Genomic DNA, 21,701 nt, shown 5'->3' on the forward strand with positions numbered 1-21,701 from the left:
TCATCAAATATACTTGGTAAAATCATAGGCTGACTGACCGTTTTCGCTCAGAATCGTTTTTCTTATACAATGATATTATATCATTGAATTCAAATTTAACACCATCCATTACAGTGACCCTACTGTACAGCAGAGCGACATCCACTTACCCACCTTTTTTTAATCGACCTCCCTTTTTATTTAATTCCTGATAAACGAGTTTTGGATAAGTACCTACCTACATAATAGGTACCTGTCCTACCTATATTAATTAAAAACTATTTTTAACACGACGTATTTACTTATTATTTTTGTCTTTTAGTTTATCTAATTTTCTATGATTAAAATATGTTTCCTTTATACCCAAATAATTTTTAAGTACCTACAAATAATATAGAACTCAATTTTATTTTAACAATAAATACTTTTATTAATACAGTGTTGACTTTGTAGATGGGTAGTAATAAATTAACTGTACATTCAGGATTACATGCATTCAGGTGAATAATTATAAGATTGCAATGATAGATGTAAGATGTAAGATGTATTGTTGATTCATCAATACGATGCTGGGTGGACTTGAGGACTTCCCATGTTCAGCGACCGGCGTCGACCCGTCTTGTGGCACAGCGGAAACTTCGTACAGCTGACTGTTCGACAAAGACACTGTAATATTATTTGAAAAATATTATTTCTACTTAATCGTAATAACTGGGTATAATGAGTTTAATATTATATTATATTACAATAAATATTAAGTACCTATATTATTAGCTTCTAATAATTGGGACATCATTTTTGTAGATATTGATCCGGACAAAATGATGCTGGCCCAACGCTATGCCATGGTTTATGGCGTACTTATCCGATGAAATTGTTGGAGACTTTTTCAAACTGGGCAATCTGATAAACGGTGACGTGATCGTTACTTCGCGGCCATCATAGGGTAGACCAGAATACACAAAAATGTAGGTCATTGGGCTGTCGGCTGTATGTATGATAAAGTCCTGGAAGTGGGAATTACAATAGCCCCTAAAATGCTGTTACACCTCAACCTTAATAAAAACAAAGAATGATTAAAAAATGGCAACGGAATCGGCCTACAAATCTGAAAATAAGTTTATGGACAGATAACTTCTCAACGTAATATTATGACCGATCCACTAATAACTTTCCATAGGTATATCAGACCTATGTGCGACGGCTGCTCAACAACGTATCGACATCCACCAGATAACTTTGGTAAGTTTTCAAACTATACCGCTCATTCTTGCGGAATGCTAAAGAAAATTAATTTATTAGATAAATATTATACTATAACAATTTTTAAATATAGACGTTTTCAACTCACAGTTATGCAGATGGATGTCGACCGGTTTGGGAGCGACGTCTGATACGCCATTGTTCTAATGAATTCAAACATAAATAATATAATATTATTATAATATTTTTATATGTATATAGGTAGGTACGGTTAGGTATATTAAATTAATTAAGTAGGTACTATATTAATATAGTCTATTAATTATTTTTTTACTATAATTTTATTATATTAAAATATACACAATGACTTATAACTTACATTATTGGACCGGACATACAGCAACGTCGAGTTGAGGTACCTGTCCATAAACACATTTTCATCAGCTAAATATAATATAAAATATAAAGTAAAGAAATGCATAAAGAAAAAACTGTATTTATTCATACTATTTTGAAATCAAAAACATCAGAACAAGATAATGCTTTCTTGATAAATTAAAAATATTTGAAGATTTTATTTGTCATACGTTTACATGGCAATAGTAAAATTCTATTAAACCTATTAGGTACGTAAACAACATTTATTAATATGACAAATATTTAAAATTTCAAAAAAGGGGGACCCTCGTGTCAATACCCCTCACTTTGTTTTTTGGATAGCGCTGGGAGTTTTTGTGCACAAACGTCGGGACCTGGTGCACATTTCTGCACAAACGATGCACAAACGTTTGGCACATTCAAAAATCCAAATATTCAATGTGGGGGGGGGGGGCTACCGTTTCAATGCCTCCCCATTTTGTTTCAGGGAAAGAGCTTTCAGTTTTTGTGCACAAACGATTGGACTTGGTGCACATTTCTGCACAAAAGATGCACAAACGTTTGGCGTGGTCAGAAGTTCAAATTTAGAAAGTGGGGGGGCCATTGAAATGGACCTGACAACGGGGGCCCCGTGCCTGCGTGTACGGTGGTGTTATATAGAAAATATTATTGTCGCCCCATCACATATTGCTTCGCTGGCCTGACCTATGTCAATAGTTTACAATTTAAAATATTCCCACCTATATTACATATATATTAAATAATATTATATTGACGACTGTCTGCAATATACAACAGTACGTATAGATTACCAGTTAGTGGGCGAGATCTGTCGTAGACCGGAGGACGATTAATTGAACTATTGTCGTATATTGCAGACAGTCGTCAAAATAATATTATTTAATATATATGTAATATAGGTGGGAATATTTCAAATTGTAAATTATTGACATAGGTCAGGCCAGCGAAGCAATATGTGATGGGGCGACAATAATATTTTCTATATAACACCGCCGTACGCGCAGGCACGCCCCCCCCCCCGTTGTCGCTGGGTGATTCGGCGAGGACGTAGCTACGACGTGCGTGTGAAACGCCGATCGTAGTACGGGCTAGGCGATCTGAATTTGCTAAGTGTTTTATTTATGTTTATTTAAATGGAATAAAAGTGTTTCCGACCTGAAAACCCGAGTTAAACATTATTTTAGTCATTCTTACGTTCTTACGTTTTATAGGAACAGCGCCGGGATATACGTACTATGTGTCAATGAAGTTTTATTAAACTGAATAGTGCCAAGGTATATGTAATCTTTGAGTCATTTCAACTAGATAGGAACGAACTAAGAATTGACAAGTGCCTACCATCGTACCTCAACGAGTTAACAGTGCCATTCTAATTAACTTTAGAGAGTGTCATTAACTAGAGAATACGAGGGTAAGGCGATAGCTGGTTTACCGCGTATTGTCTAATACGGGTGTTACCACAGAGTGGCGCCCAACGGGGTTCTTATTCACGGGCGGAGACATTTTTTTTTTTTTTGTGCGTGTGCCCTGGTACCTCAACCTTGGCACGTTTAATTTTTCGAAGTGTTTATGTACGAGAAGTACAACAGTTTTTACGTGTGGTCTGGGAAAAATTCCCTTGGCACACCAATTTTTTTTTTGTACAAATGAAGTACGACAATTGTGTACGTTTTGGGTAGTAAAACCCGGAGCAAGTTTAGTATTTTTACCTGTTAAAGTAAAATATACTTTTTGTGTGTGTTTTGGGGTGCAGTAGTAACCCAGAACGCAATTTTGTGCGTGTGTATACCGAGTGAGTAACACATGCGCGTTCGATAAATTTTTCTTACGGAAAAAGTAACGCTTGTACCTCGTGAGTACACCAATATATAATTTTTGTTTTTTTTTTTGTACAAGTGAAGTGCGATTAATTGTACATTTCTGGTAGTGTAACCGGGAGCAAATTTTTAGTGCTTTACAAGTTAAAATAACAGTTATAAGAGTTTTGGGTACAGTAGAAATCCAGAACGCAATTGTGTGCGTGTATACCGATTAACTAACAAATACGCGTTCGATTTTTGTCTTACCGACAAGACAACGTTTGTGCCGCGTGAGTACAATTTTGCTAACCGTGCGTCTACACATATACGCCAAGGTGAGCAACGTTTTGTAATATACTTAAATATTAATATTAGGATTGTAGATTAGTTTTTTTAATAATTTAAATAATTTTTTATTAGTTTAATTTTCGTTCGCCCTTCAAAATTGTATTTAGTTTATTTCAAAAAAAAAAAAAAATATATTTTAATTTTAATTCTTAAATTATTCAAAAATTAAGTAGTTATTGTTAAGTATAAATATATTAATAAAAATCAACTTCTTTCATTACAAAATTTTTCTTTAATTCAATTAAATCTTAATATGATATGAATGACGAAGAGCTTATAGCCTTAGGTTCAAAAATTACTAAATTAACAGATATTTATTCACACAAAAAATCAGAACTTATTGAAGTATGCAAATCTAAACAATTAAAAAGCGTAGGAACCGTAGATAATCTAAGGGCTAGATTATCAAAATATTATAAAGGGATCACAGAATTAGACGACATTGAAGAAACCTTAAACGAATTACAAAAACACGAAGTTCAAAAAAAAATCCAAAACACAAAATGGAAAAAATGATAATTAAACTAGATAGTTTTTCCGGACAAGGAGACATCAAAACATTTCTTAGACAGTACGAAAAAGCAGCACAAATAAACAATTGGGACGACAATGAAAAAATGAAATTCTTATCAATATTTCTGAAAGATACTGCCAACAAATTTTTACAAAACTTGGAAAACAAAGGAAGAAACTGGTCATGGGAAAATCTAAAAAGCGAGTTCATAAACGAATTTCAACCAATAGGATACTCTATAATACTGAAAGACAAATTAGAAAATAGGAAACAAAACGACTTAGAGTCAATTTCTAGTTTTGTTACGGAAATAGAATATTTATGTAGTCAAGTAGACAAGGATATGAAAGAGGAAGATATTTGTGTTTACATACTAAAAGGTATAAGGGAACCTATATTACACGCAATTTCACTTCACGACAACAGTAACTTAAAAAAGTTAAAAGAAAATTTAAAAAAATATGAACTTATGCAATTTAGAATTAATTCAAGAAGCTCAGGACTTAGCGAATACACAGAAATTTTGAACAAACAAGTAATGCAATCAAATACCGAAACAAAAGACAGCAACCAAGAAATTAAACGTTTAAATACAAAATTAGAAGGAATAGACAGTTATTACAAAAACAAAATTGATCAACTATGTACCGAAATGAACAATTTAAAAAAATACGACAATCCAGTAAATTTTGAAGATAGATCACGCAACAGAGACAAAAGTCCATATCCACACAAATCAGATTACAAAGGCAAGAACAATTATAGGGAAAAAAGTCCTTATCCCGATAGGTACAACGACTATAAGTTCAGAGAAAGTAGTAAAGATAGATATAATAACCATAAATACAGAGATAACAGCAGAGAAATTAGCAATAATAGAGATAGGTCTTATTCTAGGGATAGGAAAAACTCCTACGACAGGTCCAGAGATACAAGCAGAAATAGATATAACAACAGAAATCGTGGAGATGACGCAAATAGAAAACAGCACAGTAGGGACAACAGCAGAGAAAGATACTCAACACCGGAAAAATTTAATGGAAGAGAAAACATAATATGCTACAAATGCATTGAAAAAGGACATTATACAAACGATTGCAATTTTTCAAAAAACGAATAGCACCCGAGTTAAGAGAAAAATCGGAATATCTACCTCGGGGAACAAATAATATTAATTTAAAAATCGACACCTCTAAATTTAACAGAGAAAAAAAAATTGAAAAAAATAATTATATTCATTTTGTAGAAAATTGGTACAAATCAAAAAATTCAAATAAACTAATAACTAATGAAGTAAACGACGATGACGAAAAAGCTGTAGAAAACATCGTAACAATAAGTAGTTTGAACCCACTAAACGAATTTCAAAAATTCCTACTCAGCAATAACGATAGAACCGACTTCCTATGCGATTACAGTGAACAGACGGTAAATATTTTATCATTACGAAATGATATCGCAATCGGCCATTGCACAAGTCAATGCCTTACTATGTCGAAGGGGATCGCATTACAATTTAGAAATAAATTTAACAACGTTCAAAATTTAATAGACCAAAGAAAAAAAATAACCGAAATTGCTTATTTGAAAAACGGAAGACAATGGGTTCTATATCTCATAACAAAAAATGAATATTACGACAAACCAGCGTACACTAACATTTTTAGAACACTAGCTAACACTAGGAAATTTTGTATTGAGAATAATATTACTACTTTAGCATTACCCAAAATTTGCACTGGACGAGACAAAAAGAATTGGAACATTATTTCCACTATGATTAAGTTTATTTTTCAAGACACGCAAATAAAAATTTTAATATGCCTACTACCAAACAATGACGATGAAAAACAAAATAAATAATTTAAAAACAATGGTTCACAAACTAGTAATATAATCACGTTAGGGAAAAATTTCAATGACACAATTAACGATAAATTAAAAAATGAAATCTCACAAATCGCGGGTTCATTCATAAAAACGGAAAATGTACCCGGAGACGGTGACTGTGGCGCCCACGCACTACGAATATGCCTTAAACAACATGGTATATATAGAAAGACAGTAGAATTATTAAATATGCTCGGCATTCCTAATTGCAAATCTGGCTACTATCTTAAAGATGACGATCTAGCGTTTATCTGTGACCAATTCAATTTCAACTTATATTTAATACATGAAAATTCCGAATATACAAATGCAATAATTTACTGGAAATTAAATAGGAAAAATATAGGGATATTCAATAAAAATTGCCATTGGACACCAGGAATCATAACAGAAACATATAACCCTCGTCATTTCAATAACATAACAATAAACACAGTTTTTCCTGACTTTAATACTATAGAAGAAAATGTAGACCATTTCTTACACGAATGTTTCGATCGCTTAAAATTATCCCAACAAAACCCTATAGAGAAAAATAAAACCGACAATAATTTTAAAACAGACAAATCCACAATATGGTATGGTACTCAAAATTTTGTTAAGACTGCGAATATTTGTCCACATCCAAGGACATACTAGACGACCAAGATGACAGAGAACAGTATTGGAGCGAGGGGGGAAACGTTATGTTTGGTTATAGCAATTGCCACTGAATTAAATACGATTAAACGCGATAAATACGAAATAAAAAATATTAATTCAGACAATAAAATTATTAATAAAGAAAAAATAATAGTAACAAAAATAACAGAAGTAACGGATAAACAAGGTACAATAATACAAATACCTAACGAACTTAGCTATGAACAACGTATAAAGACACAAACACCAATAAACAAATTCAAGCGTTTATTCACCTCAGACCCTTTAGACTTAGGATGCGCACAAGTAGAACCATGTGAAATTAAATTTAAAACAGACAAATCGACATTTCAACCACCGTAATTAATTAAAGAAATCCGGGAAGGTTTCGAAAAACTTATAAATTTTATCAAGTCCCTTGAATAATTTTTCTGAATATTACATTAAACAAAAACACAAGATTTAATATAACTGTACAAATTTAACTTTCCTCAAGATTTTATAACATGTAATACCTTTTACCTACCACTCAACAAGCCACCGTCGGAGACCAGCAGACCGCTCCGGCCGCCAACGTTCTTTCATTCGATTTCTACGGATTCATCATCAACCATCATTTTCCATTACGCCCCGGACCTGCAAAATGCAACACTGTCCACGACGAAAATTTTTCACGCAACCTCACCAACCTCATGTTTAGTATCATCTTTTATTCGTTTTCACGACACTGAATTTTCTTTTCGGTTGTTGTGTACGACTATATGATGAGGACACCGCCATGGGCCACCGATGGCCGAAGGGCCAATCCACTGTACACACTACCACTTTAAGTCAACTTCTCAAGCCGGCTGTCACCCACGTTATCGTTATATAATATATTGTTTATATATATGCATTATATAATGATTTTAAATCAACGAACAAATTTAATTTAACTACCTTAAATATTTAATATTTCTACCTTTAATATTCCTCCAGAATTTTATAATATGTAATACCCTTTTAAGAACAAATATGTAATTTAGCACCAGATTAGTAAAATCAATAGCAAGACATTAGCAGATTTTATACTAACTAAACTATTGTAATATTATAATAAAACAAATTACATTTAAGGAAAAATAATAAAATATTAAAAACATGTTACAAATGTAAAAAAACAAAAGAATAGAATGTATTTTCAGCATAATCAAAAATTCACGAGTCAACGAGTAGCAACAATCTTCTGAGACAAAGGGCGAATATAATATTTTCAAAGTAGACAATAAGCATTAAACCAAAATTTATAGAAACAATAGCAAATAAAATTGTTCCATACGAAGACACGAAAAAGACACAGTCCAAACAGAAATTTGAAAAGCAGAAATATAGATATAAGAATAAAAATTACAAATCAAATTCGACAAAACGAAAACAAGTAAGATAATATTCAAATACTTACCTTATGAAATACAAGAAGAGAAGAAGAATTAACTACCACAGAATCAAAGAAAAACAACGAAAATTATTGCTATTTTTCGAAATAAAAATATTATACTTCAAACTGTGAACAATCTCAAAGAAAACATTTTTCCACAAAAGGACCAATCAATACATTTTTATAACCTTATATTTATATTTATTTTTTTTTAGGCACGCATTATATAATTAACTATTAAAGTAGTAAGATTAAATTATCATTTAAGCATAATTTTATAGTCAACGACGCGAATAAGCCGAGACAGTAACCTAGTAATAATATAAGTTTAGTATTTAATTTAGTAATAAGACATTTTTATGTAGCAATAGCATTAAAAAATGAGGGCATTTTTTCCAAAAAACAACGGGGACTGTCGTATATTGCAGACAGTCGTCAAAATAATATTATTTAATATTTATGTAATATAGGTGGGAATATTTCAAATTGTAAATTATTGACATAGGTCAGGCCAGCAAAGCAATATGTGATGAGGCGACAATAATATTTTCTATATAACACCGCCGTACGCGCAGGCACGCCCCCCCCCCCCCCCGTTGTAGCTGAGTGATTCGGCGAGGACGTAGCTACGACGTGCGTGTGAAACGCCGATCGTAGTACGGGCTAGGCGATCTGAATTTGCTAAGTGTTTTATTTATGTTTATTTAAATACAATAAAAGTGTTTCTGACCTGAAAACCCGAGTTAAACATTATTTTAGTCATTCTTACGTTCTTACGTTTTATATGAACAGCGCCGGGATATACGTACTATGTGTCAATGAAGTTTTATTAAACTGAATAGTGCCAAGGTATATGTAATCTTTGAGTCATTTCAACTAGATAGGAACGAACTAAGAATTGACAAGCGCCTACCATCGTACCTCAACGAGTTAACAGTGCCATTCTAATTAACTTTAGAGAGTGTCATTAACTAGAGAATACGAGGGTAAGGCGATAGTTGGTTTACCGCGTATTGTCTAATACGGGTGATACCACAACTATCGTGTTCTGTTCAAAGTGTTAAAAATACAATAGAATTTTGCCAAGTCTGTATATTTATATAATTGTCAGTCGCATAATATATCTACAATCTAAAATACCCAGAATCTTAAACAGAAAAAAATATTCAAAATATATATTTCATTAAACAAGGTGTCAATGTTTAAAAAATTTGGTTAGAGGTTATACCAAAAAAAAGAAATTGAAGGAGATTGTTGGCGCCCGCAGGCTAATGCATTTTAGGAAACCAAAAATAAATTTTGAATAAATTTAACTGTATGATCACATATTACAAAGTACAAACTAAAATGCCCAGCTTCTTAAACAAAAAAAACTATTTAAAATATTTAGTTAATTCAAGAATGATTATTCACAGGGCACCAAGTTCTCAATTTTCAAGTCAATACAAAATATTCAACAAGAGTTGCATTCCAAAAAAAAAAATTGAAGGAGGGTGTTAGCGCCCGCAAGCAAATTCATTTTAGGAAACCAAAAAAAAAATGTTGAATAAATTTAACTTTATGATTACACATTAGAAAGTACAAATTAAAATGCCCAGCTTCTTAAACAAAAAAAACTATTTAAAATATTTAGTTAATTCAAGAATAATTATTCATAGGGCACCAAGTTCTCAATTTTCAAGTCAATACAAAATATTCAATAAGAGTTGCATTACTAAAAAAAAAATTGAAGGAGGGTGTTAGAGCCCGCAGGCAAATGCATTTTAGAAATTCAAAAAAAAATTTTGAATAAATTTAACTTTATGATTACACATTAGGAAGTACAAATTCAAATGCCCAGCTTCTTAAACAAAATAAACTATTTAAAATATTTAGTTCATTCAAGAATGATCATTCATAGGGCACCTAGTTCTCAATTTTCAAGTCAATACAAAATATTCAACTAGAGTTGCATTCCAAAAAAAAAAATTGAAGGAGGGTGTTAGCGCCCACAGGCAAATGCATTTTAGGAAACCGAAAAAAAATGTTGAATAAATTTAACTCTAGGAATACACATTACAAAGTACAAACTAAAATGCCCAGAATATTAACAGAAAAATCTATTTCAAATATTTAATTCTTTAAACAAGGATTATGCAAAGGGTACCAGATTGTCAATGTTTAAAAAATTTAGCTAGAAGTTTAATCATAAAAAAAATTGAAGGAGGTGTTGGCGCCCGCAGGCTAATGCATTTTAGGAAACCAAAAATAAATTTTGAATAAATTTAACTGTATGATCACACATTACAAAGTACAAACTAAAATGCCCAGCTTCTTAAACCAAAATAAACTATTTAAAATATTAAGTTCATTCAAGAATGATTATTTACAGGGCACTAAGTTCTCAATTTTCAAGTCAATACAAAATATTCAACTAGAGTTGCATTCCAAAAAAAAAATTTGAAGGAGGGTGTTAGCGCCCGCAGGCAAATGCATTTTAGGAAACCAAAAAAAAAAATTTTGAAAAAATTTAACTCTAGGAATACACATTACAAAGTACAAACTAAAATGCCCAGAATATTAACAGAAAAATCTATTTCAAATATTTAATTCTTTAAACAAGGATTATGCAAAGGGTACCAGATTGTCAATGTTTAAAAAAATTGGTTTGAGGTTATATCAAAAAAAAGAAATTGAAGGAGACTGTTGGCGCCTACAACCAAATGCTTTTTAAAATAGAAAAAAAAAATTAAATAAATTATATTGTGGGAATACACATTACAAACTTCAAACTAAAATGCCCAGAATCGTTAACAGAAAAAAATATTCCAAATATTTAGTTAATTCAAGAATGATTATTCACAGGGCACCTAGTTCTCAATTTTCAAGTCAATACAAAATATTCAACAAGAGTTACATTCCAAAAAAAAAAATTGAAGGAGGGTGTTAGCGCCCGCAGGCAAATGCATTTTAGGAAACCGAAAAAAAAATGTTGAATAAATTTAACTTTATGATTACACATTAGGAAGTACAAATTCAAATGCCCAGCTTCTTAAACAAAATAAACTATTTAAAATATTTAGTTCATTCAAGAATGATCATTCATAGGGCACCTAGTTCTCAATTTTCAAGTCAATACAAAATATTCAACTAGAGTTGCATTCCAAAAAAAAAAAATTGAAGGTGGGTGTTAGCGCCCGCAGACAAATGCATTTTAGGAAACTGAAAATAAATTTTGAATAAATTTAACTTTATGATCACACATTAGGAAGTACAAATTCAAATGCCCAGCTTCTTAAACAAAATAAACTATTTAAAATATTAAGTTCATTCAAGAATGATTATTTACAGGGCACTAAGTTCTCAATTTTCAAGTCAATACAAAATATTCAACTAGAGTTGCATTCCAAAAAAAAAAATTTGAAGGAGGGTGTTAGCGCCCGCAGGCAAATGCATTTTAGGAAACCAAAAAAAAAAATTTTGAAAAAATTTAACTCTAGGAATACACATTACAAAGTACAAACTAAAATGCCCAGAATATTAACAGAAAAATCTATTTCAAATATTTAATTCTTTAAACAAGGATTATGCAAAGGGTACCAGATTGTCAATGTTTAAAAAATTTGGTTTGAGGTTATATCAAAAAAAAGAAATTGAAGGAGACTGTTGGCGCCTACGACCAAATGCTTTTTAAAATAGAAAAAAAAAATTAAATAAATTATATTGTGGGAATACACATTACAAACTTCAAAATAAAATGCCCAGAATCGTTAACAGAAAAAAATATTCCAAATATTTAGTTCATTCAAGAATAATTATTCACAGGGCACCAAATTATCAATTTTCAAGTCAATACAAAATATTCAACTAGAGTTGCATTCCAAAAAAAAAATTGAAGGAGGGTGTTAGCGCCCGCAGGCAAATGCATTTTAGGAAACCAAAAAAAAAATTTTGAAAAAATTTTATTCTAGGAATACACATAACAAAGTAAAAACTAAAATGCCCAGAATATTAAACAGAAAAAACTATTTAAAACATTTATTTCATTAAACAAGGATTAATCAAATGGCACCAGATTGTCAATGTTTAAAAAATTTAGCTAGAAGTTTAATCATAAAAAAAATTGAAGGAGGTGTTGGCGCCCGCAGGCTAATGCATTTTAGGAAACCAAAAATAAATTTTGAATAAATTTAACTGTATGATCACACATTACAAAGTACAAACTAAAATGCCCAGCTTCTTAAACCAAAAAAAACTATTTAAAATATTAAGTTCATTCAAGAATGATTATTTACAGGGCACTAAGTTCTCAATTTTCAAGTCAATACAAAATATTCAACTAGAGTTGCATTCCAAAAAAAAAAATTTGAAGGAGGGTGTTAGCGCCCGCAGGCAAATGCATTTTAGGAAACCAAAAAAAAAAATTTTGAAAAAATTTAACTCTAGGAATACACATTACAAAGTACAAACTAAAATGCCCAGAATATTAACAGAAAAATCTATTTCAAATATTTAATTCTTTAAACAAGGATTATGCAAAGGGTACCAGATTGTCAATGTTTAAAAAAATTGGTTTGAGGTTATATCAAAAAAAAGAAATTGAAGGAGACTGTTGGCGCCTACAACCAAATGCTTTTTAAAATAGAAAAAAAAAATTAAATAAATTATATTGTGGGAATACACATTACAAACTTCAAACTAAAATGCCCAGAATCGTTAACAGAAAAAAATATTCCAAATATTTAGTTCATTCAAGAATAATTATTCACAGGGCACCAAATTATCAATTTTCAAGTCAATACAAAATATTCAACTAGAGTTGCATTCCAAAAAAAAAATTGAAGGAGGGTGTTAGCGCCCGCAGGCAAATGCATTTTAGGAAACCAAAAAAAAAATTTTGAAAAAATTTTATTCTAGGAATACACATAACAAAGTACAAACTAAAATGCCCAGAATATTAAACAGAAAAAACTATTTAAAACATTTATTTCATTAAACAAGGATTAATCAAATGGCACCAGATTGTCAATGTTTAAAAAATTTAGCTAGAAGTTTAATCATAAAAAAAATTGAAGGAGGTGTTGGCGCCCGCAGGCTAATGCATTTTAGGAAACCAAAAATAAATTTTGAATAAATTTAACTGTATGATCACACATTACAAAGTACAAACTAAAATGCCCAGCTTCTTAAACCAAAATAAACTCTTTAAAATATTAAGTTCATTCAAGAATGATTATTTACAGGGCACTAAGTTCTCAATTTTCAAGTCAATACAAAATATTCAACTAGAGTTGCATTCCAAAAAAAAAAATTGAAGGAGGGTGTTAGCGCCCGCAGGCAAATGCATTTTAGGAAACCAAAAAAAAAAATTTTGAAAAAATTTAACTCTAGGAATACACATTACAAAGTACAAACTAAAATGCCCAGAATATTAACAGAAAAATCTATTTCAAATATTTAATTCTTTAAACAAGGATTATGCAAAGGGTACCAGATTGTCAATGTTTAAAAAAATTGGTTTGAGGTTATATCAAAAAAAAGAAATTGAAGGAGACTGTTGGCGCCTACAACCAAATGCTTTTTAAAATAGAAAAAAAAAATTAAATAAATTATATTGTGGGAATACACATTACAAACTTCAAACTAAAATGCCCAGAATCGTTAACAGAAAAAAATATTCCAAATATTTAGTTCATTCAAGAATAATTATTCACAGGGCACCAAATTATCAATTTTCAAGTCAATACAAAATATTCAACTAGAGTTGCATTCCAAAAAAAAAATTGAAGGAGGGTGTTAGCGCCCGCAGGCAAATGCATTTTAGGAAACCAAAAAAAAAATTTTGAAAAAATTTTATTCTAGGAATACACATAACAAAGTACAAACTAAAATGCCCAGAATATTAAACAGAAAAAACTATTTAAAACATTTATTTCATTAAACAAGGATTAATCAAATGGCACCAGATTGTCAATGTTTAAAAAATTTAGCTAGAAGTTTAATCATAAAAAAAATTGAAGGAGGTGTTGGCGCCCGCAGGCTAATGCATTTTAGGAAACCAAAAATAAATTTTGAATAAATTTAACTGTATGATCACACATTACAAAGTACAAACTAAAATGCCCAGCTTCTTAAACCAAAATAAACTCTTTAAAATATTAAGTTCATTCAAGAATGATTATTTACAGGGCACTAAGTTCTCAATTTTCAAGTCAATACAAAATATTCAACTAGAGTTGCATTCCAAAAAAAAAAATTTGAAGGAGGGTGTTAGCGCCCGCAGGCAAATGCATTTTAGGAAACCAAAAAAAAAATTTTGAAAAAATTTAACTCTAGGAATACACATTACAAAGTACAAACTAAAATGCCCAGCATATTAACAGAAAGAACTATTTCAAATATTTAATTCATTAAACAAGGATTATTCAAAGGGTACCAGATTGTCAATGTTTAAAAAATTTGGTTTGAGGTTATATCAAAAAAAAGAAATTGAAGGAGACTGTTGGCGCCTACAACCAAATGCTTTTTAAAATAGAAAAAAAAAAATTAAATAAATTATACTGTGGGAATACAAATTACAAACTTCAAACTAAAATGCCCAGAATCGTTAACAGAAAAAAATATTCCAAATATTTAGTTCATTCAAGAATAATTATTCACAGGGCACCAAGTTATCAATTTTCAAGTCAATACAAAATATTCAACTAGAGTTGCATTCCAAAAAAAAAAATTGAAGGAGGGTGTTAGCACCCGCAGGCAAATTCATTTTAGGAAACCAAAAAAAAAATTTAAAAAATTTAACTCTAGGAATACACATTACAAATTACAAACTAAAATGCCCAGAATATTAAACAGAAGAAACTATTTCAAATATTTATTTCATTACACAAGGATTAATCAAATGGTACCGGATTGTCAATGTTTAAAACATTTGGCTAGATGTTTAATCATAAAAAAAAAATTGAAGGAGGGTGTTGGCGCCCGCAGGCAAATGCATTTTAGGAAACCAAAAAAAAATGTTGAATAATATAAACTTTATGATTACACATTACAAAGTACATATTAAAATGCCCAGCTTCTTAAACAAAAAAAACTATTTAAAATATTTAGTTTATTCAAGAATGATCATGCACAGGGCACCTAGTTCTCACTTTTCAAGTCAATACAAAATATTCAACTAGAGTTGCATTCCAAAAAAAAAAAATTGAAGGAGGGTGTTAGCGCCCGCAGGCAAATGCATTTTAGGAAACCAAAAAAAAAAATTTTGAAAAAATTTAACTCTAGGAATACACATTACAAAGTACAAACTAAAATGCCCAGAATATTAACAGAAAAATCTATTTCAAATATTTAATTCTTTAAACAAGGATTATGCAAAGGGTACCAGATTGTCAATGTTTAAAAAATTTGGTTTGAGGTTATATCAAAAAAAAGAAATTGAAGGAGACTGTTGGCGCCTACAACCAAATGCTTTTTAAAATAGAAAAAAAAAATTAAATAAATTATATTGTGGGAATACACATTACAAACTTCAAACTAAAATGCCCAGAATCGTTAACAGAAAAAAATATTCCAAATATTTAGTTAATTCAAGAATGATTATTCACAGGGCACCAAGTTCTCAATTTTCAAGTCAATACAAAATATTCAACAAGAGTTGCATTCCAAAAAAAAAAATTGAAGGAGGGTGTTAGCGCCCACAGGCAAATGCATTTTAGAAAACCGAAAAAAAAATGTTGAATAAATTTAACTTTATGATTACACATTAGGAAGTACAAATTCAAATGCCCAGCTTCTTAAACAAAATAAACTATTTAAAATATTTAGTTCATTCAAAAATGATTATTTACAGGGCACTAAGTTCTCAATTTTCAAGTCAATACAAAATATTCAACTAGAGTTGCATTCCAAAAAAAAAAATTTGAAGGAGGGTGTTAGCGGCCGCAGGCAAATGCATTTTAGGAAACCAAAAAAAAAAAATTTTGAAAAAATTTAACTCTAGGAATACACATTACAAAGTACAAACTAAAATGCCCAGAATATTAACAGAAAAATCTATTTCAAATATTTAATTCTTTAAACAAGGATTAATCAAATGGCACCAGATTGTCAATGTTTAAAAAATTTAGCTAGAAGTTTAATCATAAAAAAAATTGAAGGAGGTGTTGGCGCCCGCAGGCAAATGCATTTTAGGAAACCAAAAATAAATTTTGAATAAATTTAACTGTATGATCACACATTACAAAGTACAAACTAAAATGCCCAGCTTCTTAAACCAAAATAAACTATTTAAAATATTAAGTTCATTCAAGAATGATTATTTACAGGGCACTAAGTTCTCAATTTTCAAGTCAATACAAAATATTCAACTAGAGTTGCATTCCAAAAAAAAAAATTTGAAGGAGGGTGTTAGCGCCCGCAGGCAAATGCATTTTAGGAAACCAAAAAAAAAATTTTGAAAAAATTTAACTCTAGGAATACACATTACAAAGTACAAACTAAAATGCCCAGCATATTAACAGAAAGAACTATTTCAAATATTTAATTCATTAAACAAGGATTATTCAAAGGGTACCAGATTGTCAATGTTTAAAAAATTTGGTTTGAGGTTATATCAAAAAAAAGAAATTGAAGGAGACTGTTGGCGCCTACAACCAAATGCTTTTTAAAATAGAAAAAAAAAAATTAAATAAATTATACTGTGGGAATACAAATTACAAACTTCAAACTAAAATGCCCAGAATCGTTAACAGAAAAAAATATTCCAAATATTTAGTTCATTCAAGAATAATTATTCACAGGGCACCAAGTTATCAATTTTCAAGTCAATACAAAATATTCAACTAGAGTTGCATTCCAAAAAAAAAAATTGAAGGAGGGTGTTAGCACCCGCAGGCAAATTCATTTTAGGAAACCAAAAAAAAAATTTAAAAAATTTAACTCTAGGAATACACATTACAAATTACAAACTAAAATGCCCAGAATATTAAACAGAAGAAACTATTTCAAATATTTATTTCATTACACAAGGATTAATCAAATGGTACCGGATTGTCAATGTTTAAAACATTTGGCTAGATGTTTAATCATAAAAAAAAAATTGAAGGAGGGTGTTGGCGCCCGCAGGCAAATGCATTTTAGGAAACCAAAAAAAAATGTTGAATAATATAAACTTTATGATTACACATTACAAAGTACATATTAAAATGCCCAGCTTCTTAAACAAAAAAAACTATTTAAAATATTTAGTTTATTCAAGAATGATCATGCACAGGGCACCTAGTTCTCACTTTTCAAGTCAATACAAAATATTCAACTAGAGTTGCATTCCAAAAAAAAAAAATTGAAGGAGGGTGTTAGCGCCCGCAGGCAAATGCATTTTAGGAAACCAAAAAAAAAAATTTTGAAAAAATTTAACTCTAGGAATACACATTACAAAGTACAAACTAAAATGCCCAGAATATTAACAGAAAAATCTATTTCAAATATTTAATTCTTTAAACAAGGATTATGCAAAGGGTACCAGATTGTCAATGTTTAAAAAATTTGGTTTGAGGTTATATCAAAAAAAAGAAATTGAAGGAGACTGTTGGCGCCTACAACCAAATGCTTTTTAAAATAGAAAAAAAAAATTAAATAAATTATATTGTGGGAATACACATTACAAACTTCAAACTAAAATGCCCAGAATCGTTAACAGAAAAAAATATTCCAAATATTTAGTTAATTCAAGAATGATTATTCACAGGGCACCAAGTTCTCAATTTTCAAGTCAATACAAAATATTCAACAAGAGTTGCATTCCAAAAAAAAAAATTGAAGGAGGGTGTTAGCGCCCACAGGCAAATGCATTTTAGAAAACCGAAAAAAAAATGTTGAATAAATTTAACTTTATGATTACACATTAGGAAGTACAAATTCAAATGCCCAGCTTCTTAAACAAAATAAACTATTTAAAATATTTAGTTCATTCAAAAATGATTATTTACAGGGCACTAAGTTCTCAATTTTCAAGTCAATACAAAATATTCAACTAGAGTTGCATTCCAAAAAAAAAAATTTGAAGGAGGGTGTTAGCGGCCGCAGGCAAATGCATTTTAGGAAACCAAAAAAAAAAATTTTGAAAAAATTTAACTCTAGGAATACACATTACAAAGTACAAACTAAAATGCCCAGAATATTAACAGAAAAATCTATTTCAAATATTTAATTCTTTAAACAAGGATTAATCAAATGGCACCAGATTGTCAATGTTTAAAAAATTTAGCTAGAAGTTTAATCATAAAAAAAATTGAAGGAGGTGTTGGCGCCCGCAGGCAAATGCATTTTAGGAAACCAAAAATAAATTTTGAATAAATTTAACTGTATGATCACACATTACAAAGTACAAACTAAAATGCCCAGCTTCTTAAACCAAAATAAACTATTTAAAATATTAAGTTCATTCAAGAATGATTATTTACAGGGCACTAAGTTCTCAATTTTCAAGTCAATACAAAATATTCAACTAGAGTTGCATTCCAAAAAAAAAAATTTGAAGGAGGGTGTTAGCGCCCGCAGGCAAATGCATTTTAGGAAACCAAAAAAAAAATTTTGAAAAAATTTAACTCTAGGAATACACATTACAAAGTACAAACTAAAATGCCCAGCATATTAACAGAAAGAACTATTTCAAATATTTAATTCATTAAACAAGGATTATTCAAAGGGTACCAGATTGTCAATGTTTAAAAAATTTGGTTTGAGGTTATATCAAAAAAAAGAAATTGAAGGAGACTGTTGGCGCCTACAACCAAATGCTTTTTAAAATAGAAAAAAAAAAATTAAATAAATTATACTGTGGGAATACAAATTACAAACTTCAAACTAAAATGCCCAGAATCGTTAACAGAAAAAAATATTCCAAATATTTAGTTCATTCAAGAATAATTATTCACAGGGCACCAAGTTATCAATTTTCAAGTCAATACAAAATATTCAACTAGAGTTGCATTCCAAAAAAAAAAATTGAAGGAGGGTGTTAGCACCCGCAGGCAAATTCATTTTAGGAAACCAAAAAAAAAATTTAAAAAATTTAACTCTAGGAATACACATTACAAATTACAAACTAAAATGCCCAGAATATTAAACAGAAGAAACTATTTCAAATATTTATTTCATTACACAAGGATTAATCAAATGGTACCGGATTGTCAATGTTTAAAACATTTGGCTAGATGTTTAATCATAAAAAAAAAATTGAAGGAGGGTGTTGGCGCCCGCAGGCAAATGCATTTTAGGAAACCAAAAAAAAATGTTGAATAATATAAACTTTATGATTACACATTACAAAGTACATATTAAAATGCCCAGCTTCTTAAACAAAAAAAAACTATTTAAAATATTTAGTTTATTCAAGAATGATCATGCACAGGGCACCTAGTTCTCACTTTTCAAGTCAATACAAAATATTCAACTAGAGTTGCATTCCAAAAAAAAAAAATTGAAGGAGGGTGTTAGCGCCCGCAGGCAAATGCATTTTAGGAAACCAAAAAAAAAAATTTTGAAAAAATTTAACTCTAGGAATACACATTACAAAGTACAAACTAAAATGCCCAGAATATTAACAGAAAAATCTATTTCAAATATTTAATTCTTTAAACAAGGATTATGCAAAGGGTACCAGATTGTCAATGTTTAAAAAATTTGGTTTGAGGTTATATCAAAAAAAAGAAATTGAAGGAGACTGTTGGCGCCTACAACCAAATGCTTTTTAAAATAGAAAAAAAAAATTAAATAAATTATATTGTGGGAATACACATTACAAACTTCAAACTAAAATGCCCAGAATCGTTAACAGAAAAAAATATTCCAAATATTTAGTTAATTCAAGAATGATTATTCACAGGGCACCAAGTTCTCAATTTTCAAGTCAATACAAAATATTCAACAAGAGTTGCATTCCAAAAAAAAAAATTGAAGGAGGGTGTTAGCGCCCACAGGCAAATGCATTTTAGGAAACCGAAAAAAAAATGTTGAATAAATTTAACTTTATGATTACACATTAGGAAGTACAAATTCAAATGCCCAGCTTCTTAAACAAAATAAACTATTTAAAATATTTAGTTCATTCAAAAATGATTATTTACAGGGCACTAAGTTCTCAATTTTCAAGTCAATACAAAATATTCAACTAGAGTTGCATTCCAAAAAAAAAAATTTGAAGGAGGGTGTTAGCGGCCGCAGGCAAATGCATTTTAGGAAACCAAAAAAAAAAATTTTGAAAAAATTTAACTCTAGGAATACACATTACAAAGTACAAACTAAAATGCCCAGAATATTAACAGAAAAATCTATTTCAAATATTTAATTCTTTAAACAAGGATTATGCAAAGGGTACCATATTGTCAATGTTTAAAAAATTTGGTTTGAGGTTATATCAAAAAAAAGAAATTGAAGGAGACTGTTGGCGCCTACAACCAAATGCTTTTTAAAATAGAAAAAAAAAATTAAATAAATTATATTGTGGGAATACACATTACAAACTTCAAACTAAAATGCCCAGAATCGTTAACAGAAAAAAATATTCCAAATATATAGTTCATTCAAGAATAATTATTCACAGGGCACCAAATTATCAATTTTCAAGTCAATACAAAATATTCAACTAGAGTTGCATTCCAAAAAAAAAATTGAAGGAGGGTGTTAGCGCCCGCAGGCAAATGTATTTTAGGAAACCAAAAAAAAAATTTTGAAAAAATTTTATTCTAGGAATACACATAACAAAGTACAAACTAAAATGCCCAGAATATTAAACAGAAAAAACTATTTAAAACATTTATTTCATTAAACAAGGATTAATCAAATGGCACCAGATTGTCAATGTTTAAAAAATTTAGCTAGAAGTTTAATCATAAAAAAAATTGAAGGAGGTGTTGGCGCCCGCAGGCAAATGCATTTTAGGAAACCAAAAATAAATTTTGAATAAATTTAACTGTATGATCACACATTACAAAGTACAAACTAAAATGCCCAGGTTCTTAAACCAAAATAAACTATTTAAAATATTAAGTTCATTCATGAATGATTATTTACAGGGCACTAAGTTCTCAATTTTCAAGTCAATACAAAATATTCAACTAGAGTTGCATTCCAAAAAAAAAAATTTGAAGGAGGGTGTTAGCGCCCGCAGGCAAATGCATTTTAGGAAACCAAAAAAAAAATTTTGAAAAAATTTAACTCTAGGAATACACATTACAAAGTACAAACTAAAATGCCCAGCATATTAACAGAAAGAACTATTTCAAATATTTAATTCATTAAACAAGGATTATTCAAAGGGTACCAGATTGTCAATGTTTAAAAAATTTGGTTTGAGGTTATATCAAAAAAAAGAAATTGAAGGAGACTGTTGGCGCCTACAACCAAATGCTTTTTAAAATAGAAAAAAAAAAATTAAATAAATTATACTGTGGGAATACAAATTACAAACTTCAAACTAAAATGCCCAGAATCGTTAACAGAAAAAAATATTCCAAATATTTAGTTCATT

At 29.9% G+C, this 21,701-nt stretch overlaps 1 protein-coding gene across 1 annotated transcript; it reads left to right on the forward strand.

Annotated features, from left to right (window-relative positions):
- Window positions 1–4,894: 4,894 nt before the first annotated feature.
- Window positions 4,895–5,362, forward strand: LOC132947764 (uncharacterized protein DDB_G0283697-like). The gene has a single exon (XM_061018007.1). The coding sequence runs from the start codon at window positions 4,895–4,897 to the stop codon at window positions 5,360–5,362; it is 468 nt and encodes a 155-aa protein (XP_060873990.1).
- Window positions 5,363–21,701: the final 16,339 nt, after the last annotated feature.

This window comes from Metopolophium dirhodum, chromosome 6 (genome assembly GCF_019925205.1).
Source record: "Metopolophium dirhodum isolate CAU chromosome 6, ASM1992520v1, whole genome shotgun sequence".
Classification (NCBI taxonomy): domain Eukaryota; kingdom Metazoa; phylum Arthropoda; class Insecta; order Hemiptera; family Aphididae; genus Metopolophium; species Metopolophium dirhodum.